The sequence below is a fragment of the Marmota marmota genome, unplaced genomic scaffold (genome assembly GCF_001458135.2).
Source record: "Marmota marmota marmota unplaced genomic scaffold, marMar, whole genome shotgun sequence".
Taxonomy (NCBI): domain Eukaryota; kingdom Metazoa; phylum Chordata; class Mammalia; order Rodentia; family Sciuridae; genus Marmota; species Marmota marmota.
Window position 1 is genome coordinate 3,765,543 of NW_026000294.1, and position 19,535 is coordinate 3,785,077.

The following is a 19,535-nucleotide window of genomic DNA, read 5'->3' on the forward strand; positions in this document are numbered from 1 at the left end:
CCTGTAGCCTTGGGGGGGGGGGTCTGTTCTTATTCCCTTTCACTTCCTTGGTGACAGGGGGCCTTGGGCCATGCTGGCCCAAGCCTCACAACTTTGTCTCAGGGCCAGCTGCCTGCAGCGTGGGGAAGGAATCCCGGATCTTTGCCACTTCCATAGCACAGAGGTGCCCAAAGACTTTGTTGTACCAGTCAGGAGAACGGCCCCTAGAAAGGCAGAAGAAACCAGGCATGAGCTTTCACCAAGGGGAAGGAATAAAGGACCTGACCCCCACCCAGATCATCCCCACCTGGGGACCTGATCTCCATCCTGGAATCAATTGCATGAGACATAAAGTAAGCTCAGAGGCAAGGGAGGAGGTCAGGGCCACAGGGCTGAGGCAGGGCATCCCAGGCCTGGTACCTGAGGTCAGCACGGCAGATGTGAGTGAGGCGCGAGCGTCCCAGGCCACAAGGTTCCATGAGGTACTGGGAGGTGAGCATGAGAGCCCGCACCCCTGACTCCGGCACAGGTTGTTCAGGATCCAGGGACTGGGAGACAAGCAGGCAGCCCCCACGAGGCAGGTCAGAGCGCCACATTCTGTGGGGACAGAACACCCATTCAGATTCCTGGTGCTGGCTCCCACCCCACCTCTTGGGTCCCCCAAGCACAGCAGGATGGCAGCTAGAGCCCCTTACCGGAGCACCACGAAGTCACGGCAAGGATGGGGTGCCATGCTGTCGGTGACGTAGTGGTACAGCTCCACCCCTGGCATCAAGGCTTCCAGCACCTGGGCTCGAAGTAGGTCCTCATCCCAAAGGGCCCGCTCCCGTAGGACACGATGTAGCACTACAGCTGGAGGGGCTGCCACCTCTGTGGACGCCTTCCACATACGCAACGGGTGCCCGTCTGGTGCCTGCAAACCATGGTGGCAGGGATAGGGCCAGCTGTCAGGGACAGAGAACTCCTTCTCCATCCTGCAAGCCACGCCTCCAGCCGCAGGGCCCAGGGTTTCCCTTGCTCCAGCCCCTGACAAAGGAAGGCTGCAGTTCACCCCGGCTAACCCTAGCTGGGCCCAGGCAGGCTGGCCCATGCTCTGTCTTCCCTGTCTTTTCTGGATTCCTACTTCTCAGCCTTCTCAAGAACACAAAGAGATGACATGTCACACATTACCAGAGGTTTATTGGGCCTTATTATGACTGGGAATAGTGCTTGGAATTTTTAAAAGTGAGCAAGAAGAGAAGGTAGTGATCTTCCTCAAGGGACTCTTCATCTGGCATGGGAAGTAAAATATGTGCGCCAGGGCAAAAGCAGTCATTAACACAGCCTTTTATATGTACCAGGAACTGTGCAAGGTCCCTCCATCCCCAATTCCATAAGGAAGGCTTCATCATGACAATTTATTTATATATGGGAAACTTCAAGCTTGCCATCTTACACAGAAACAGCAGCCAAGAAAGAGTGCGGCCCAATGCTGGGAGGGGCATGGAGAAAAATTAGCTCCACTCTGGGGCATGACAGAAGGCTCTGGATGAAGGAGGGGACTTAGAGAATGTCACATGTCCCAGCACAGGTTGTTCAAGATCCAGGGACTGGGAGACAAGTGGGCAACCCCCTAAGAATGTCACTTAGATAGCATTAGCAATGGCATGCTTGGGAGCAGGCTAGTCAAGTCAGAAAGCTGCCCTAAGCAGACACACAAAGGTGGAAGTGCAAGTTCAACTTGGTTGTGGACAGGGAGTATTTGTGCCTGGAATGGGGCTTCTGGTAAAGAATTCTAGAAGGTGGTCCCTGAGAGAGACCCCTGGGTTTTACTTGGTTTTTGATTCCTTAAGGTACTTGCTTAGCTGGCTGACATCCTCTAAGTATCAGGACCAAGCCCAGTGAGGCTGGCATAGCAGCTCCCCATGATTCCTTCCTTTAGGTTCCTCAGCCCTCTTGCCTACACAATGCCAGCTTCCAGCCCCATGGCAACTATGGGGAGCATGGTGCCTACCTTCCTGCAAGCCAGTTCTGTGCGCTGGGGTCCTGGCACGCTCACCCAGCCCTTGAAGCGCTCAGCAGCATCCCGCAGCAGCTCCTGCACACTCTTCTCCATGTAGAGGCTCAGGCTCACTCCTGCGGCCTGAGCTCGACGGAGCTCAGCCAGGGCTGGGCCGGGAGGGCTAAGCTCAGCTGCACTGTAGGTGCCACACAGTTGCACCACCATGTCCTGGGGCACCTGAGAGGGCACAAACACACAGGGATGGGGGCCATGGGGAGCAGGAGATCCCATGAGGTCTGTCAGGTTTGTGTTCAGGGTAGTGGTGAGGCAGTGAGGTTAAGCAGAATCCTAGTTAGGGAGCTACTGGAAATATCTGTGACAGGTTGTGCACTATCCCTGACTTGGGGTGCAAAGGTCAGGCCTGAATGGTTCTCAAAAGTCTGGTAAGTAGACACCATGACCTGCGCTTACTCACTTGGAAAAGTTTCTTGCAGTCACTGATCATGTGTGATAGGCCCTGGGTGGCAGCCATATTTTCACTCAGGTCCCTAGGACCTGGCCGACCAACCAGGCTGCGTTTGCTCTTGATCCTGGAGGGAGGGGGAGAGAGGAGAGGATGGTACCAAGGAACAAGACAAGATGGCTGACAGGCTGGCTTCCAGCTCCCAGGAAAGGCCCTGTTTTTTTTGGAAAGGCCCTGTTCCACAGTGGCTAACCAGTCCTGGGCCCTGAGAAGTCACACTGTCCCCTTGTGGTAAGGCCAGAAAACAGCAATGTGAGCCATCAAAGGCCAAGAGTCCAGTGTGACCAAAAACCCTCCCAGCCTGGCCCTGCCATGCCCTTGCCCTGTTTCACCTGGGTGAGGGGCTATCCTTTTTGGAGACGTTGAGGTGGAAGATGGAGGGTGCCAGGCACACTGCCAGGTTGCCAGCTGTCATCTGATTTTCCTCGGCCGAGGCAATGTCACTTAGGAAGTAAAGCAGTGTCTGTAGCACTTCTCGGTTCTCATCGGGGAGCAGCAAGGTGGCAGCTTGTGCTGCTGCCAACCACTGATCCTTGGGGAGGACTGTAAGGAAGGAAGAACAGAAGGGCCTTCCTTACCTCCCCAGAGGCACTGGCAGCAAGCCTTCTGCTTCTAGGAATACACAAAAGTTCCCAGGGGAGCCACTGAGATGGAAGGAAAGACAGGCTTTAGGATGTCTCTGGGGGCTATATCTAGTTCTGCTCCCAATGTGCAGTGTGACCTTAGGTAAGTCTGTTCCTGTCTTCATGGCCTCAGTCTACCCTTTTATATAATGGGTTTGGGGGAACAGAATGTGGTGTCTCTCCAAGTGCTTTTCCAACTCCAGAGAGTAAATAAGCTCATGGATCTGGCCACCAGATTTCTCTGCCCCAAGTCAGGAATAGTTAGAATGGGGCAATTATTTGGGTTGAGGTAGAAGTGACTCACGCTGATAGATCTGCAGGAAAGTGGTGGTGAGCTTGCTGGTGAAGATGGGCTCAGGCAGATCCCGGAAATATTGCTTCAGGAGGTCAGCGACATCATAAGCAGACTGGCCCTCATAGCAGACATTGTCAGGGGAGCTCTCATTCATTTGGCGCAGGTTCTGGATCCTGGACTTGACCCCAGACTTGCGGAAGATGCCCACCTGGCCCATGCAGAAGAAGGAGGAAAGGAGGGCAATGTATAGGGAAGGAGGGAAACTGTGAGCCAGTCCTGGTCTGGGTGTCAGGAGCACAGATTACCCTAGAGAATTTGAAGCCTAGGAGGCTTCCATCTGGGCAGGGGAGGAGATAAATGGCAAGACCAGAGAGGAGGCTTTTTACAGCCTGGGGACTGAATAGAAAGATGGGCTTCAGGGATAAGAGTAGGGAAAAGGAACCTCAGGCTAAGGCAGTTCCTAGCAAATGGGGACTAGTGAACCTTGGGCAGAAAGAGGCTGCCACAGAGCTGGGCAGAGGGCTTCAAACTAAGGAGGGGAAGGGAGCTTTGGCTCCATTCTTGCTGAGGAGAGTACAGGTCTCTGGTAGGCCAGTCTAGCCCAGGGGGAAGGTCAGAGCAGTTCCCTCCCCGTCTCCTGAGCCTTGGGGGCCTCTACCAGCTCCACTCCCACTACCAACTCTCTGCAGGTTCCCCAGACGGCTCACCTGGTCCAGGCACTGGCTGCGCAAGTAGCGCATAGCTTGCTGAATACTTTGTGGCAGGGGCTGGCCTGTGCGCTGAACGTGGATAAGGGGTGGTACCCCAAATACATGCTGTCCCTTATAGTCTGGCGTCTTATTCCTTTTCATGAACTTGGGCATTGACCTGTTTAGAGGAGTGACAAGTGATCATGGAGTAGGAGCACAGTTTAGAGACTGTCCAGTCTCAGAAGCTTCAGTAATGCCTGAGGAAGGTAAGAAGTATACCATATCCCCAGGGGCAACGCTCACTGAGCGCCTGTTTTGGGCCCAGCCTGAGGGAGTCACACAGGGACACTGGGGGCTCTCAGTCCAGTGAAGGTGATAACTGTGTCAATAGGCAGTGACAATTCATGTGTCCAGTAGTAGGCCAAGTAGTAGGGCAAGAACTTAGGGAAAGACTCACAAGGGAGGGAAACTGTACCTAGCAGGTCAGGGAAGGCTTTAGAAAGGAGTTGGTAATACAGCGGGCTCTGGAAGGACAGAAAGGAATTGTCCCAGAGAAATGATGAAAAGATATTCCAGGTGGAGAGAACAGCATCAACAAAAGCAAAGGTTGGGTGGGGGGGTGCATGGCACATTTAGAGAAGGACAATTAATTGGGTTGTGGTGGTGCATGCCTTTAATCCCCGAGACTCAGGAAGTTGAGGCAGAAGGCTTGCAAGTTCAAAGCCAGCCTCAGCAACTTAGCAAGGCTGTAAACAAGTTAGCGAGACCTGTTAATAATAAAATAGAAAAAAAGGGCTGGGGATGTGGTTCAGTGGTTAACCACCCTTGGTTCCATCCCTGGTGCCGAGAGAGGGCGGGGGAGGGCAACTAGTCCCATTGGCCTTTACAATGGCATTCCTTGACACTGGCAGGGTACAGAGCCAATCACATGGGGCAGGACCAGAACATGGAAGAATCACCATGGAAAGGAATTGGACAACACAGAGCCACAGGGGGTGTTTAATTCTCTAAAACATGACAACCAAATAGGAATGGAGAAATTGGAATGGAGAAAGGACAGCTGTAGAATCCAGGGTCCCCCATCCCACATCCATCTTCACATGGCCCCTCCAGCCTCCTAGCACAGCACACCACTCCCCAGGCCTGTGGGCTTTGCCTGCCTGTACCCACCTCTGGGTTGCCTCCCCAGGGGGCTAGACATGAGCCAGCGGATCCCCTCCCCATGGCTTGGGAGCCACTTACCAGACCCAGCCTTGTTTGTGGGGCACAGTGTACTTCTCCATGAAGGCGGTGAGCCGCAACAGTGAGCCCTTGTGCAGGAGGTTGATCTGGCCGGCAAACTGCCTATTGATCTCCAGCGACTCCGAGTTGAGGCTGGGCCGGTGGGAATTCTGGAAGCTGTGCCAACGGAGCTTCCTGGTGGGGGTAAAAGGGGCAGAGAAGGTTGGAGAAGCAGTTGGCTAATCCTTAGAAAAGGCTGTGTTCTTCTGGTCCTTTTTTTTTTTCCTCCACAGAGAAAAGATAAGACAGAGATGAGACCATATTCAGCACTGTTGCTGGACCCCAGGGTGAACAAAGCTCACTTTGGCTACCAGGTCTGCCCAGGGGCCAAGGAGCTCTCAGGGAGGCTAGCACTGTGCTCAGGCCCATGCAGTGCCAAAAAGCAGTGCCAGCCTCTACACATTGCAGTCCTCTCAAGGAGCTTCTCCAAGAAACCCTCAGTAGCAGAGCTGAGGATCACAGAACATCTCCTCTAACACCCTCACTGCACAGATAAAGAAACCGATACCCAAAGAGAAGCTACCATTTATTTCCTCAAGGTCACAACAGGGGCAGACCCTGAATCTAACAGTCTAAACTCCTAAGTCTTGTACTCTTTCTATTTTCCAGGACTAGCTCTCTGGAGGTGATCTCCCAACCTGCAAGAACTTGCTCCTGGGTCTCATGACTAAGAAATTAGAGACTGGGTAGAGGGAGGGGGGGGGTCAGGGATCCCCACCCACAACCCTACCCCAAATTCCTACCTGCAGGGTCTGGTAAGTGAGGCCCCAACGCCTGAATCACGCCGTTCACGGGGCACTGGTGCCTGGAGTCCCACCAGAGACCCTGCAGCCTCCGTCTCATTCGTGGAGTTCCCACTACTATCAAGTTCAGTGGAAGAGGCCCCAGTGTCAGAAATGGAGTGTCCTTCTACAGACAGACTGGAAGCAGAGGTGGGTTCCCCACCTGAGTTCACCTCTTGCTCACTGTCCTGGACCCAGGCTGGGGCCTCAGCTTCTACCTGTGCCAATGATTCGACCTCATCTGGGGCCTGAGCTGGTCCTACTGGCTGGACTTTGGCCTGGATCCAGGAGAGGGACTCTCCAAGGGTTGGAGTTTCTGCCTGGGCCATAGTCTCAGCCTGTCCTTTGACTTCAGCTGTGGCTATTTCTACTGATGAAGTAGCCTCCTCCTCTTCTTCCTCCTCCTCTTCCTCTTCCTTATCTCCAGGCTCCAGTTCTGGGTACATGGCCTGGGACCAGAGCTCAACCCGTTGCTGTAGCCCCCACACATGCTGGAGGATGTCATCCAGGTGGGCATAGCTGCCCCCACCTTCCTCCTCATCTTCAGGCTCGGCCCTAGCCAGTATAGGCTCAGCTGGGTACAGCTCAGGCATGTTGTCATAGGTGCTGGCATGGCTGCCTGTTGAGCCACAGGAACCCCGGCGGCCTTCATAGCCCCAGCGCCTAGCTGGCTGCCAGTCTGCCAGGCGGTGTCCATCCTCTGGACACAGGCTCTCAATGGACAGAGAGCGAGGGAATGTGCCTGGTTTATGGTCCCCAGGCACATGCACCAGGTAGTTACCCCGGTGTACCTGCTGAGGATGCCGGTACGTGGCCACAGGCCAAACCTCTCGAGTCCCACCATTACTGCCACTACCTGAGGTGGATGCCCAGTTCTTGGCCCTATAAAATCCAGCTGAGAGGAAGCCACGGCAACTGCGGAAAGATGAGGCTTTGGGGGCCCTCTCTGAAGTGGTGGGGCTACGCTCAGGCCCTGTTTGCCGGCTGTCACCCTTTTCCTTCCGCCTCAGAGACTCAAGGTGCTTGAGAAAGCTTCGGGAACGTTGTTTCTTGCTTTTCTCCTGGGGAACCTTCTGGCCCTGGGTGGGGCTGAGGAGGGTCAGGTCGTTAGTGCTAGGGACATAGTCTACCAAAGGCAGGTGCACTGGCTCGGGTGGCAGGCTCACAGTGATGGCTGGCAGGGAGGTGGCGCTAAGTTCAGTGAGGACACTCTCACAGCTTGAGGTCACTGGAAGGCTAGGGCTCGGTGGAGCCAGTAGGTCAGAGGAACCCACGCGTGACCACCGCTTGCTTTCTGGCTGAAAGGCCCAATGAGTGCTGATGGTGCACTGCTCTTCCTCTTCTGAGTCTTCATTCTGGGGAGGGTACCACAGGGAGGGGTCAGCAAGGTCTAGCCAGCCCACGAGCCCCAGCCTGTGCTCTGCTCTCTGTTTCCAAAGTTTCAGGGGGCTGTGAGGTGAAGGCCCTTGCTTTATGGTTGAGGACATGGCCTAGGAGTGGGCAGCTGGATCTGGGAGTGCTGGAGGAAGCCAGGGTCAAATAAGGAGCACAGATGTATTATAACAACCATTGAGTTCACCTATCCACATTATACAGACAGGGAAAGTGACACCTCCAAATAAGAAGTCATATGACCAAGGTCATACAGTGACATGCAGTAAGTCAGTGACAACCTCCTAAGTGTTCAGGCTGTAGTCTTATATGAGAATCATAAGAGGCTGGAACCAGGGAGGAAGTTTAGATTTTCTAATTCATTTTGTCCTTGGCAAGGAGAGGAAACTGAGGCCCAGACTGAGGAAGAGGCTTGGCCAAGGTCACTCAAAAGTCAGTGGCAGAGCTGCAACTAGGCTCCTTGGGCCTCCTGCTTCATAGGTAGGGATCTAGCAACTTGGTTGCCCCATCTTACTGCAGGTCTTTTGGGGGAAAGTTCTGGAAGAAACCAACTAAGATGTTACCCAGAAAATGACTGGGTTACAAGGCCCACATTCCAGAGCTATGTCCAATCCAGTGTATAGAACAAATTCTTCTTATTTTCTGTAATACCACAACAGCAGTGATGGAAAGACCTTGGAAGGCTACTAATCCAGCCCCTCAATTGATTGAAAATGAGGCTTCAGATAGCAGGTGAGACCATCCAATGAATTTTAGCCATCACAAACCAAGCAGTGAAGGCAGGTGGATTTCCTTGAGGAGGGGCCATCACTAGGTCAAAATACTGACAAACCCAGAAGGGAGACACAGGCTGAGCTGGGGCAGTAAAAGGCCATGGGCCAGGGTACTTGCTCACATCCTCTCACCTGTAGATGAGGCTCATCAAAATCCAGTGGCCTCATAGGGTCTGCTACACAGGGAGCTTCCTCCATTCCTACCCTGAATTGGGGCAAAGCACTGCTCTAGACAACCCAGACTTTTGTGATCCTGAAGCTAGTTTCACAAGTAGTTTATATGTCATGGTTCCCTCCAAGGTGCCACAAGACCACAGGTCCCACCCCTTGCCAGGATTTACCTGCTTGCATTGAAAATGAACCTCCAGTTTCATCGAGGCACAATTATTCAAGGTCATCAGCCTCCTGAAATGAAATGAAAGTGTTTACCCAAGGTCCCAATCCCGAAAGCCTGGCATGGCCTACCAAGACACTGTCAAGTTATTGTCTACCACTTCACATGGTCAAGCCATCAAGACTTTTCCCCCAGGCCCCAGTGTCCATGAAGGCCTTAGCATCAGGCACAATGCTCAGACGAGCATGGCCTTTGTCCTCCAAGAGCGTATAGATAAATAAATAAACCACTACACAAATGGGACAGGTTCAAGAACAGAGGAGACAGAAGACACAGCAGACAGAGGGTGGGACAAGGAACTCCCATGAAGAGTGGGGGGTGCAGTCAGAAAAGGCTTCCTGGAGAATAGAAATGAGATTTTAAAGGTGAGGAAAACAGAAACTCCTATCCCAGGCTCTTCTCAGGAGTCTATGACAAGATACAGAGGGTGCATTCCAGTAGGAGATAAGTAGGAAAAGCTAAGATCAAGGCTGTGAAGACAGGTCAAAAGCCAGATGGCAAAGGACCTCGAGTGTCATGGCTGAAAAAAAAAGCTTTGAAATTTTGTATGTATGTAATAACAAATTTTAAGCAGAGGAGCACCCACTTGGAGATTTAAAAAGGTGATTTTGGTGGCTGTTGAGAGGCTGGACCCAGAGAGGGTGGGAGTAGAATACAGAGACCAGTAGAAGGTTACTTTCAGAGATCCAAGGAGAAATCATGGTTTGGCTTCAGAGAAGGGCTGGGCTGCTATAAGTAGAGAGACTAAATCTGAGGAAGGAGAGATCTGAGTTTTCTAGCTAGAGTGACTGGGTATGTGAGAGTGTCACAGACACAGAAAACAGAGGAGCAATGTGACAGCAGAAATTGAACCTTGTTAATAACCTGGGCTCCTCTGTTAGACAGCACAAGGGATTTATTGTTCCATGAGGAAACCCCAAGCTGGGCCCTTGGTTTCCTAGCCCTGACCCTTAGCCCCCCTACCTGCACAGGGCCCCCAGAGAGTCCTCGTCCAGAAAACTGTGGTCCTTCTTCACAGAGCCAATATCCAGGGGAAACGAGCCTTCTGTATGGCAGAGAGAAGCAAAATAAGTCAAGTAGTAAATTAGAAACCCAGCCTCTGCAGCCCTTGAGCTGGAAGTGTACAGGGGGAGGGGAGGGAACAGAGCAAGCTGGAAGAGAAGTCAAAGCAGAAGGAAAAGAGTCAGGAGTAAAGAAGGGGGACACATGGAACTCTGAGTTGACAGTTGTGACAGTTGGGAGAAAAGCCAGGAGGGTTGAGCTGGATTGAAGGACCCCATCAGTCAGTCAGGCAGGTTCATAGGGGACCACAGGCCTAAGAACCTGGGTAGCTGCCAAGAGCCATCTTGGATTCTTCTAGTCTCGTTTGAATCCTGGGCTGCTCAGACAGGGAACCTCTTCCCTGGCCCAAGGTGAACTGGGGTTGGGTGGGGGGTAGAGAGGGAGTGAGGACAGAAGGGCCAGTATGTACTCAAACAATACCTCATGCCCCCTTAGTGTCAGAACATTGGGAACCCACTCACTGGGACTTATGAAAGGGAGAGGAATGAGGAACAAGTTAGGAGAAGGGGAAAGAGAATCTGAGAAGTCCCACAGTCCTCTACCTTACTGGTAAAATAAGCCTATTTATTTACTATTCATTCATCCATTTACTCATTTGAGTAATACTAAAATGGCTTCATGCCAGGCATTATGCAAGGTATTGAGCACACAATAGTGAACAGGACAGAAATGGTCCCTGCCTCCAGGAAGTAGTACTCTCATGAGAAACAGACAATAAACTATATACAAAACCAAGAGAACAGAGTTACAAATGCCATGAAAGACATTAACCAGGATGATGGGGTAGAGAGAGGCTGGTGGGGGCTACTTGGAGAGAGGTGGTCAGCAAAGGCCTTTCTGAGGCACTGACTTCTGCACTGAGCCCTGAAGAACGAGAAGAAGCAGGCTGTGCAAAGAAACTAGAAAGAGTTTCAGGCAAAATAAGTGAGCTATACCCAGCAGCTCAGGAGGCTGAGGCAGGAGGATCACGAGTTCAAAGCCAGCCTCTGCAACTTAGCAAGGGCCTATGCAACTCAACGAGACCCTGTCTCTAAATAAAATAGAAAAATGGGCTCGGGATGGGGCTCCATGGTTGAGTGCCCTGAGTTCAATCCCCAGTACTAGTAAAAAAAGTGAGTTATAGCCATCAGAAATTTGGTTTTAGACCTTTTAAATCTCCTAGATACCTATTATACATCTGAATAGAGATATTGATTTGGTAGCTAAATAGATAAATCTGGAGTTTGGGAATGAGGTCCAGACAGAGACATTGGGACTACAGATACACTTGGACAAGGACCTCACGGAAAAGAAATGGTGAGAGTGTAGAGGGTTCAGGCTGAGCCCTAGGACACCTTAACATTTAGATGTCAGAGGAAGCAGAGTCAGCTAAGGAGACTGAGAGCAGCAGCCAGAGAGCCAGTCAGGAGAGGAGGTCATTCTGCAAGTCAAAGGAAGGAGTGGCCACCTGCACTGAATGTGGTTGAGAGCTCGAATAAGAGGACTGGGAAATGACCACTAAATTTGACCCCATGAAGGTCAGTAGTGAGTTTGACAAAGTGAGGTGGGGGTGAAGCCAGGGTGCCGTGGGGGTATGGAAAGAAGAGGGAAAAGGGAACATTGAATATGAAGAACTCTAAGAAAAGGAGAATGATGAAACAAAACAGAAGTGAGGCCATCACTGTGGACAAAGTAAGGTCCAGGATGAGCCATTAGGTTGCAGACTCCATTGTGTCTATGTGAATGGCATCCTTAGGAGTGGTACAAAACAGTGTCCCTGGCAAAACAAGTCCCTTCTATTGTCTTGAGCAACCAATAAAAAAAATCCCTTCAAATGTGGCCAACACCAGAGCTTGTGGAGGCTGATGAGAGTGATCTAGCAGATGATGATGCAGGAGAGCAGAGCTCTACCTTCAGGAGTCAATTCCCTGAACAAATTTGAGCAGGCCCAGGATACACAGCTTCTTGTGTTGTTGGAGAGAGAGTCTGATTTGCCCATTTCATAGATGAAAAGCTGAGGATAATGAATGTTTAGGTATGGGGGAGGGGGAACAATTGAGTGGCCTTACCTTCAAAAAGCTGAGCATACTGAGGGAATCCTGTCGCTCGGAGCCATTCACATGCTTGTTTGGCCTCAGTTTCTACAACAGGGAGAAAGAAAGAGGCAGAGAAATGGGGTTAGCACCCAGCCATCTGGATGTGTGCTGCCTTACCTTTAGTGCATAGGCGTATCTAGTTCTGGTGATCCAGAAATGGCAGGAGAAGTTCAGGAGGGGTTGGCCCATTGGCTCCAGGTCATAACCAGGGAGGGCACCCTTGGTTCCTCTCCTGGCCACAGCTTTCTTGAGCCTCATTCCTTGCCTGTCCAAAACCCCTCCCACTCTCCCAGCCCCTGACCAGGAAGGGAACCCAATGCCAGCAGCAACTCCCGGGATCATCTGGAATCAAGAAATACTGCTGGGATAAGAAACCACAGCTGTGCCCACCCTCAGCCTTCCTTACGGAGCCACCCACTTCCAAAGCCCCAGCTAGAACATCGTAGCCCAGCTAGGAGATGTGGATGTTCAATGATACTTATTATTTCCTTTCTCATCATCACAGCCAACGTCCTCCAGCATAATCTCCAGCATTCTCCTTCCATAACCAAATCTCTTTGAACATCCACAGACACCTGCAAACATTTTTCTATGTCCAGATGTACAAATAAGATCAGAAAGGAAGGGACTCCTCTATAGTCTCTCAGAAATACTGGGATGGTATTCCACTCTAGTTTGGGCTTCCTGCCTTTCTTTCTTTCTTTCTTTCTTTTTAGGTGGACACAATATCTTTATGTTATTTTTATATGGTGCTGAGGATCAAACCCAGTTCCTTGTGCATGCCAGGTAAGCACACTACCACTTGAGCCACATCCCCAGCCCTGGGCTTCCTGCCTTTCTGACAGTAGCTTCCCAGTGGTCTTCTTCCCCTACCTCTCACCAAGTTCTAGTTCCCCCTCCCAAGGGTGCCTCGCTTGGTCTGCCCCAGCTCTCCTCAACATCTCAGGCTATTTGTGGCCCAACTCAGTGCTAAATGTTATGCTGACATAGCACTGGCCTTGGGAGTCTTAGAAGGACATGGCTGGGTCAGCATCCCACCTCTGCTCTGGGAGTGCCTGGCACAGAGTTGGGCACTAGTGCCAGCCTCAGTGAAAAGATGCAGCTAGACTAAAGCCAGTCAAGAGACCCTCTCAGCCATCAGAGTAGGCCAGATACCAGTAGTGAAGCTCTGGAATTGCCAAGGTGGCTATTTGCTCCCAACCCATGTGATGCAAAGGACTAGGGGGGCTGGGGTCATGGAACCTTGGCATTGTAGGGTTGACAGGGAAAGGCTGCTGGCTTCAGCCAAGCTGCTCTGGACATGGAGTCCTACCCTCAACACTTCCTTAATTTCCTTACTGCCTATAGCCAGAATCTAGTCTGACCTTGCTGACCAGAAAACTCTAAGGAGACTGGTGGGATTTTTCCAAGACAGGAAGAGCTCCCTCTTCCCAGTAGTGCTCGCCCACAAGGAAATCCAGAAGAGATCCTGGGACTGATAAGACAAAGAACTCTTCAAATTTCAGAGATGCTGGGGAAGTAGACAAGGGAGGGGAAAGTAGGAAAGGGTGGAAAATAGAAGCAATAATAGGTACCTCATAGGTAGCACACGGATGAGGAATGAGAGTGAGAAGAGAAAGCTCTGTAACCCCTGGAGCCCACAAAGGCTTTGGAGGCAAATGGGATTGGGGCAGGACTAAACATCTGTACATTTCCATGAGAGCATGCAGCAACTCAGTGGCCATCCCAGTGTCTGTTGTAGCCAAGTTTGCTCCTATCCATGATCTAGGAGGATTAGTGCAGAATTGTTCATCTGTATATGCCTGCAGGTTTCCCAGTTTGTGCATGTACCCACATCTGTGTGTGTGTGTGTGTGTGTGTGTGTGTGTACCTATATGCACATACATTACTGAAACTTCCTAATGTATGATAGAGATCTAGGAACAGAACCTTGGAGAGCCCTGGGAAGTATCTGACAGAGCTCTGCTAGCAGTACCTCAGTGCATCTGGCAGGGGGCAATGCAGGCCTGAGAAAGGATTCAGGTCTCCAGGCCAGCAGCAGTCTGGGCAACTGGTGAAATCAGCCAGTGAGGCTTTAAAGCACACGGTTTTGCTGCTGGGACAGCTGAGCTGGCTGCCACAACCACTTCCCTGTCCCCTGTTCCTGCCACACCCCCAGCAGAAGACAGTTCCCTGAACTAAGTGCCCCTCCTGGCAGCCAGCTCTGCTTTCCTGTCATTAGAACAAAAGGGAGGTGCCAAAGGATGGACCAAGTCAGAGTTTCCATAGAGGTGGGCACAGGAGGAGGCAGTGATCCTTAAAGAGTCACAAGTCTGGTATGGCCATTCCAAGCAGAGAAGTCATTCTTTGTCATGCCAGGAACAAACTCTTGAAATCCCACTGCAGTCCACAGTCACTCAAGGCTAGAGACTGAACAGAAAAGAAGTAGACAGGCACTTCCTTCCCCTACTACTCCCTTCCTCAGCCTGAAAAAGGTAGGACAGTACAATAATGGAATCCAAAAGTTTATGCATCTGCATCTGCCCAAGTCATATAGCCCATGAGTGACAGGCTGCCTGCCTGTTCCAATGACACTAAGTAGTAGTCCTTGCTGGGGTTGGCAGGGAGGGGACAGGCTCACTCAAAAGTTTCTGCATTCCTACCTGGAGCCCTCTAGCACCCTGCCCCTCAAAGTGCGATCCCAGACTAGCAGCATCAATATCACATGGGTGCTTGTTATAAATGCAGAATCCCAGGTCCTTCCCACCCAGACCTACTGAATCCCAATTTACACTTAATGAGATCTGCCGGCAATTTGCATATACATTTAAGTTTGAGAAGTGCTGGTCTAAATCACATGGCTGAGCAATTCTCACCCCTGGATGTACATTAGAATCAGCCAGGAAGTATTTTAAAAATACCAGTGCCCAGGACCCCCTTCCCAGAAGGCTAACTTAATTGGTCTGTGGTGGGACTCTCCACAGAAGTATTTTTTGGGGATCAGGTACTGGGGATTGAACTCAGGGGCACTTGGCCACTGAGACACATCCCCAGCCCTTTTTTTTTTCTGTGAATCAATTTTATTTGTGAAATTATCGTGAAGAGTAAGGACAAAATGATTTTATTAAATAATGTCATTGGTTCTTAGGCAGACCAATTTCACATTTAATATGACACCATGGATGAAATCGTGACCTCAGACTTTTTGAATTTGACACCAAGCTCTATTACACCTACCAATTCTGTAATTTTATGCAAATTGCTATGCCTCTGTTGTACCTTGGTATACTCATTTTAAAAATGGGAACAGCATTCATAACCTTCCTCAGTGGGTTGTTGTGAGAAGTCAATGAAAACAGATGAGAAAATAGGCTTCAGATTACCCTTGGATCAAGGCAAGGGCTCAACTTTCACTACACTTTGTACTGGAATTGGTTTACTGGTTAATGGAATAGGAAGCACTCAGAAAGAATTTGTAGGAACCCTACCCTAAGCCAGGTCCAGTTAGTGGCTGAAGTCTAATCAACACATCAGGCAGCTGGTCAGAAGGAGAGCAGCATTTGCTCAACCCTTATTTCAAATGAAGCAGGCTTTGGCAATTTAACCTTCATCAACTCAACCATTTGTGGCACTACTGTTGGTCCCTACCACAGCAGTATTTTCAGACAAATGGCATGGATGGTAGTGATGGTTGCACAAAGACATGCATACAAGGAACTATATACTTGAAAGTGATTAAAATGGTAAATGTTATGAATACTTCATAGTAATAATAATAGATGATGTTGTGGATATGCCCCAGGAGCTTTGCCTGTATAGGAGGAAATGGTGAGACCAGAGTGGCTGTGTCAAAGATTGAGTGGGTCAGGGACAAGATGGGCAGAGCTGGAGTATATTTATGAGACATTTTTTTTTGTTACTATTCTCCCCCAACATCTCAAAGTGTTGATGTAATAAAGTTGATCTCAAACGTTTTGCTGATAACTAATTAGGATATGCTTTCAAGTCCTACAGCAGAAGTGAGGCGTTAACAGAATGATTAAGGTTCTTAGCCATAGAGACAGCAGGGGATATACAAAGAAGACCATAGGATTAAAGAATGTTGCCTGTAACCTACACCTTAGGAGTCAGTCTTCTCCCATTGACTATCTCATAAAGAGATTTTTTTCTTTTCTTAGCCTCAAATTCATCTCGAAGAACATGGCAAATGTACTAATGGATATTTAAGTACTTCAGAAATACCTACTTGTGTCTAGATAATGTAGGTTTAATAACTGACCTCTCATAGGTAGAAGAAAAATGACTGTTTCAGAAATTGTATTGCAGAGGGGATGGGGCTAACCACACATCCTCCTGTAGAGATGTCACTGTATAGATATGCATTTATCATAACCTCAGAATCAGGAACAAAAACTGCACCAGGCTTTCAGCTATGCTGCTTTTAGGGAAAATATAATATGAATCACATATTTGGGATTCAGTGGAAAATATAAAAAATTAGGAATTATTTCACAATATAACCAAAAAATAAAGTTATTTTCTAGGAAAATGTCTTATTGGGTGTGAAAGATGCTCTAAGTGACATGGTTCCCCCTTTGTGGGACTACATACATGGGACGGTCACTGTGGGTCGGCTGGACATTTCCCACTTCAGAAAAACTGCATATTGACTCAGTAAAAAATTACTCTCATACTTGCACTCCACTGTCATTACATAGACATCCAAGATCCATGTGCTCTGTGCTCTGCACCTACTTTCTGACTCAAGTCCTAATGCAGCCTCTACCTAACCTCTCAACAGCTGTTGTTCTCTGTCTTCTTTTGTGGAGATGACTTGTTTCCAATCTCCTTTCTTTGGATGTAAACTCAGCCTTTCCCCAGCTTGTTTCTTATTTGTCCTTCTCTATTTTGTAAATTTCTCAGACCCTTTTCTCTGATCAAGACATTTGGTTCTTACTTATCTGCCCAGCCCTTTTTTTTTGTATTTTAGTTAGAGACAGGGTCTCACTGAATTGCTTAGCACTTCACTTTTTTTTAAGCATATTTAAGAAATATGCTTAAATGTCACCTAAATGTGACATTTATTAAATCGTTCTTTAGGGAATAATTTAAGATCACAGGAAATAATTGAGAAATTCCAATTAAAATGTCCTTAAAAGTCCCTATTTTTTATTTGTATATGACAGCAGAATGCATTACAATTCTTATTACATATATAGAGCACAATTTTTCATATCTCTGTTTGTATACATAGTATATTTACACCAATTTTTGTCTTCATATCTGTAGTTTGGATAATAATGATCATCACATTCCACCATCATTAATTACCCCATGCCCCCTCCCTTCCCTTCCAACCAAGCCAATCTCCAAAAACCAAATGCTGAATGTTTTCTTTGATATAAGGAGGCTGATTCATAGTGGGATACGGAGAGGGAGCATGGGAAGAATAGACGAACTCTAGCACTTCACTTTTGCTGAGCCTAGCTTTGAATTCGTGGTCCTCCTGCCTCAGCCTCCGGAGCCGCTGGGATTATAGGAATGCACCACTGCACCCAGCATATGCTTTTTTTGTTTGTTTGTTTGTTTGTTTGTTTTTAAGCTACAGTATGAAGTATTCTGTGGCCCAGGGGACTTTCCCAAAGTCACTCAGTGTTAAGTGTCCCAGCTGACACCACAACCCTGATCTTTTAATTCCTCATTCAGTGCTCTTTTCCAGTGCATTATGCCATCTGCCTTTAGATGCCAAACAAGCAAGGGGCTTAGACTCAAAGGAACCATCTCTAAGCCCTCAAATTTTTTTTTCTGCTCTTCTGGTCTAGTGGAGCTACGAGCTTGAGTTCAAATCCTGATATTGTCAGTCACTAGCTCTTTGAGTCAAGTTGTATGACCTCTCTATGCTTCTGTTTCTTCCACTGTAAGGCCCAGGTCATAGCATCCAATTCTTACAGCTCCAGAGAGCATTGAATGAAATACTGGAGAAAATAAATGTAGTACCAAGCACTTGACATCTGCATTCCCTCCCAACTCTGATTCCGAAAGGTCCCAAAGAAAGAGAAAACTGGGCCAGGTGTGGTGGCACACACCTCTAATCCCAGTAGCTTGGGAAACTGAGGCAGGAGGATCACGAGTTCAAAGCCAGCCTCTTGATCTAAATACAAAAAGGGGCTGGGGATTTGGCTCAGTAGTGTATTCACTGGTACAAAAAAAAAAAAAAATAAGAGAGAGAGAGAAAGGAAAAAAAAATGGAGAAAGAGGCCTAGCTAGCATTCCTTTATTCCTTTCTGGATCTGGGCAATGGCTGCACTCACACCTCTTACAGAATTGGAGCCAAATGGCTTAGGAAAGTGAGGTTAGGAAGGAGAAGTTTCAAAGAGGCTTAAATTGCTCCAAAAGACAAAGGAGTAAAGACGTTTGAAGCAGGGCTACAGACCGAATTCCCCAGCAGTCCTCCCTAGCAGGAATCTAGAGAATGTAATGGGTTATTACCGAACAGGATGTCAGGGACACTGGCTCCTGACAATACACCATCTCATGAAGCCCCAGAGGCCCTGAGGCTCCCTCCCAGATGGAGCAGTCAGGGACATATGTCTTGGTGATTAAGGGCTGAACTAAGATACTTTACCTTTGTCCCTCTAACCCGTCCTGGCCTGCTCAGGCTAGGCCAGGAGTGACCCCACCCCCCCTTCAGTGGAATCAAGTCACCTGAGGCTGGAGCCCAGGCAGTCCAGATTGAGGATTGGCTTATGCACCCAGCAGGAAGAGTGACACCGGGCAGGCTGAGGCGAGTGAGGTAGGAATGTCTGTGGCCCCTGGCCCTAACCTCTATGTCCAGATGTGCAGATTCCAAGGCACGGCTGCCAGCAGTTTGAACTGCTAAATTCTGCAGGTTGTGCTCTGGCCAAGTTAGAACCATGTGCCAGGACAGGTCAGTAGCAGTGCTGAGCTGGCACAAACTGAATTCCATTAAGATATAAGACTCAACTCTCTCCTTGTAGAGGGGGACAGCTGATCTGAGCCACAAGTTAAGAGAAAGGACATATTAGAAAGCTCTAGAGTCAAATCAGGTCTGAGTCATACCCACATGTCTCCTGGAGGGAATGTCAAAGAAGGAATGGCTGAGTAGCAGCACATGGTTTCAGAGGTCAATGGCAATATCTGCACGTACACTTATACAGGTCACATACCAAAGATCTCTTAACACAGAGCACTTTTCTATGCAGTGAAGGATGGAATGAAAATACAGGGTTTAATGCTTTATGAATGATGGTAGGGTTTACGGACCCACGAAAAAGGCAGCAAACTTTCCCTCAGAGGAAATGCAATAATGCCCCAATATGATAACGAAATTGTAGGGGGCAGGGAAGCTTTTTCTCTTTTTTTTTTTCCAAATTAGATTAGTTGATTATGTTTAGAAAGTCTGGGAGAAGGGTGAAAATAACAACCATAAGTGTTCTATTAATTTAGTGCTTACTATGCCATAATAAATAATAGTGGGATTCATTATTATGTATTTGTACACGCATATAACATACTTTGATCAATCTCATTTCCTAGTACCCCCCTTTCCCTTCCCTCCTCCCTCCCCCAGTCCCCTTCTTCTTCTCTATCGGTCTTACTTCTATTTATTTTTTATGAGCTTCCTCCCTGCCTTTTTTCCTTTTTTCTCACTAGCTTTCACATATGAGAGAAAACATATGACCCTTG

General features: G+C 48.9%; 1 protein-coding gene across 1 annotated transcript in view; it reads right to left on the reverse strand.

Annotated features, from left to right (window-relative positions):
* The window catches only part of Stard8 (StAR related lipid transfer domain containing 8), a 43,312-nt gene that overhangs the window by 1,313 nt on the left and 22,464 nt on the right, over positions 1–19,535 (reverse strand). The window contains exons 2-14 of the mRNA XM_048797252.1: positions 11,823–11,894; positions 9,676–9,757; positions 8,660–8,723; positions 6,115–7,508; positions 5,333–5,506; positions 4,109–4,268; positions 3,411–3,609; positions 2,816–3,026; positions 2,436–2,550; positions 1,973–2,197; positions 675–892; positions 400–576; positions 13–203 (exon numbers count right to left, since the gene is read on the reverse strand). Coding sequence (XP_048653209.1) covers positions 86–203; positions 400–576; positions 675–892; positions 1,973–2,197; positions 2,436–2,550; positions 2,816–3,026; positions 3,411–3,609; positions 4,109–4,268; positions 5,333–5,506; positions 6,115–7,508; positions 8,660–8,723; positions 9,676–9,757; positions 11,823–11,894 — 3,209 coding nt within the window. The 3' untranslated portion in view covers positions 13–85. The remainder of the gene's footprint in view (positions 1–12; positions 204–399; positions 577–674; positions 893–1,972; positions 2,198–2,435; positions 2,551–2,815; positions 3,027–3,410; positions 3,610–4,108; positions 4,269–5,332; positions 5,507–6,114; positions 7,509–8,659; positions 8,724–9,675; positions 9,758–11,822; positions 11,895–19,535) is intronic.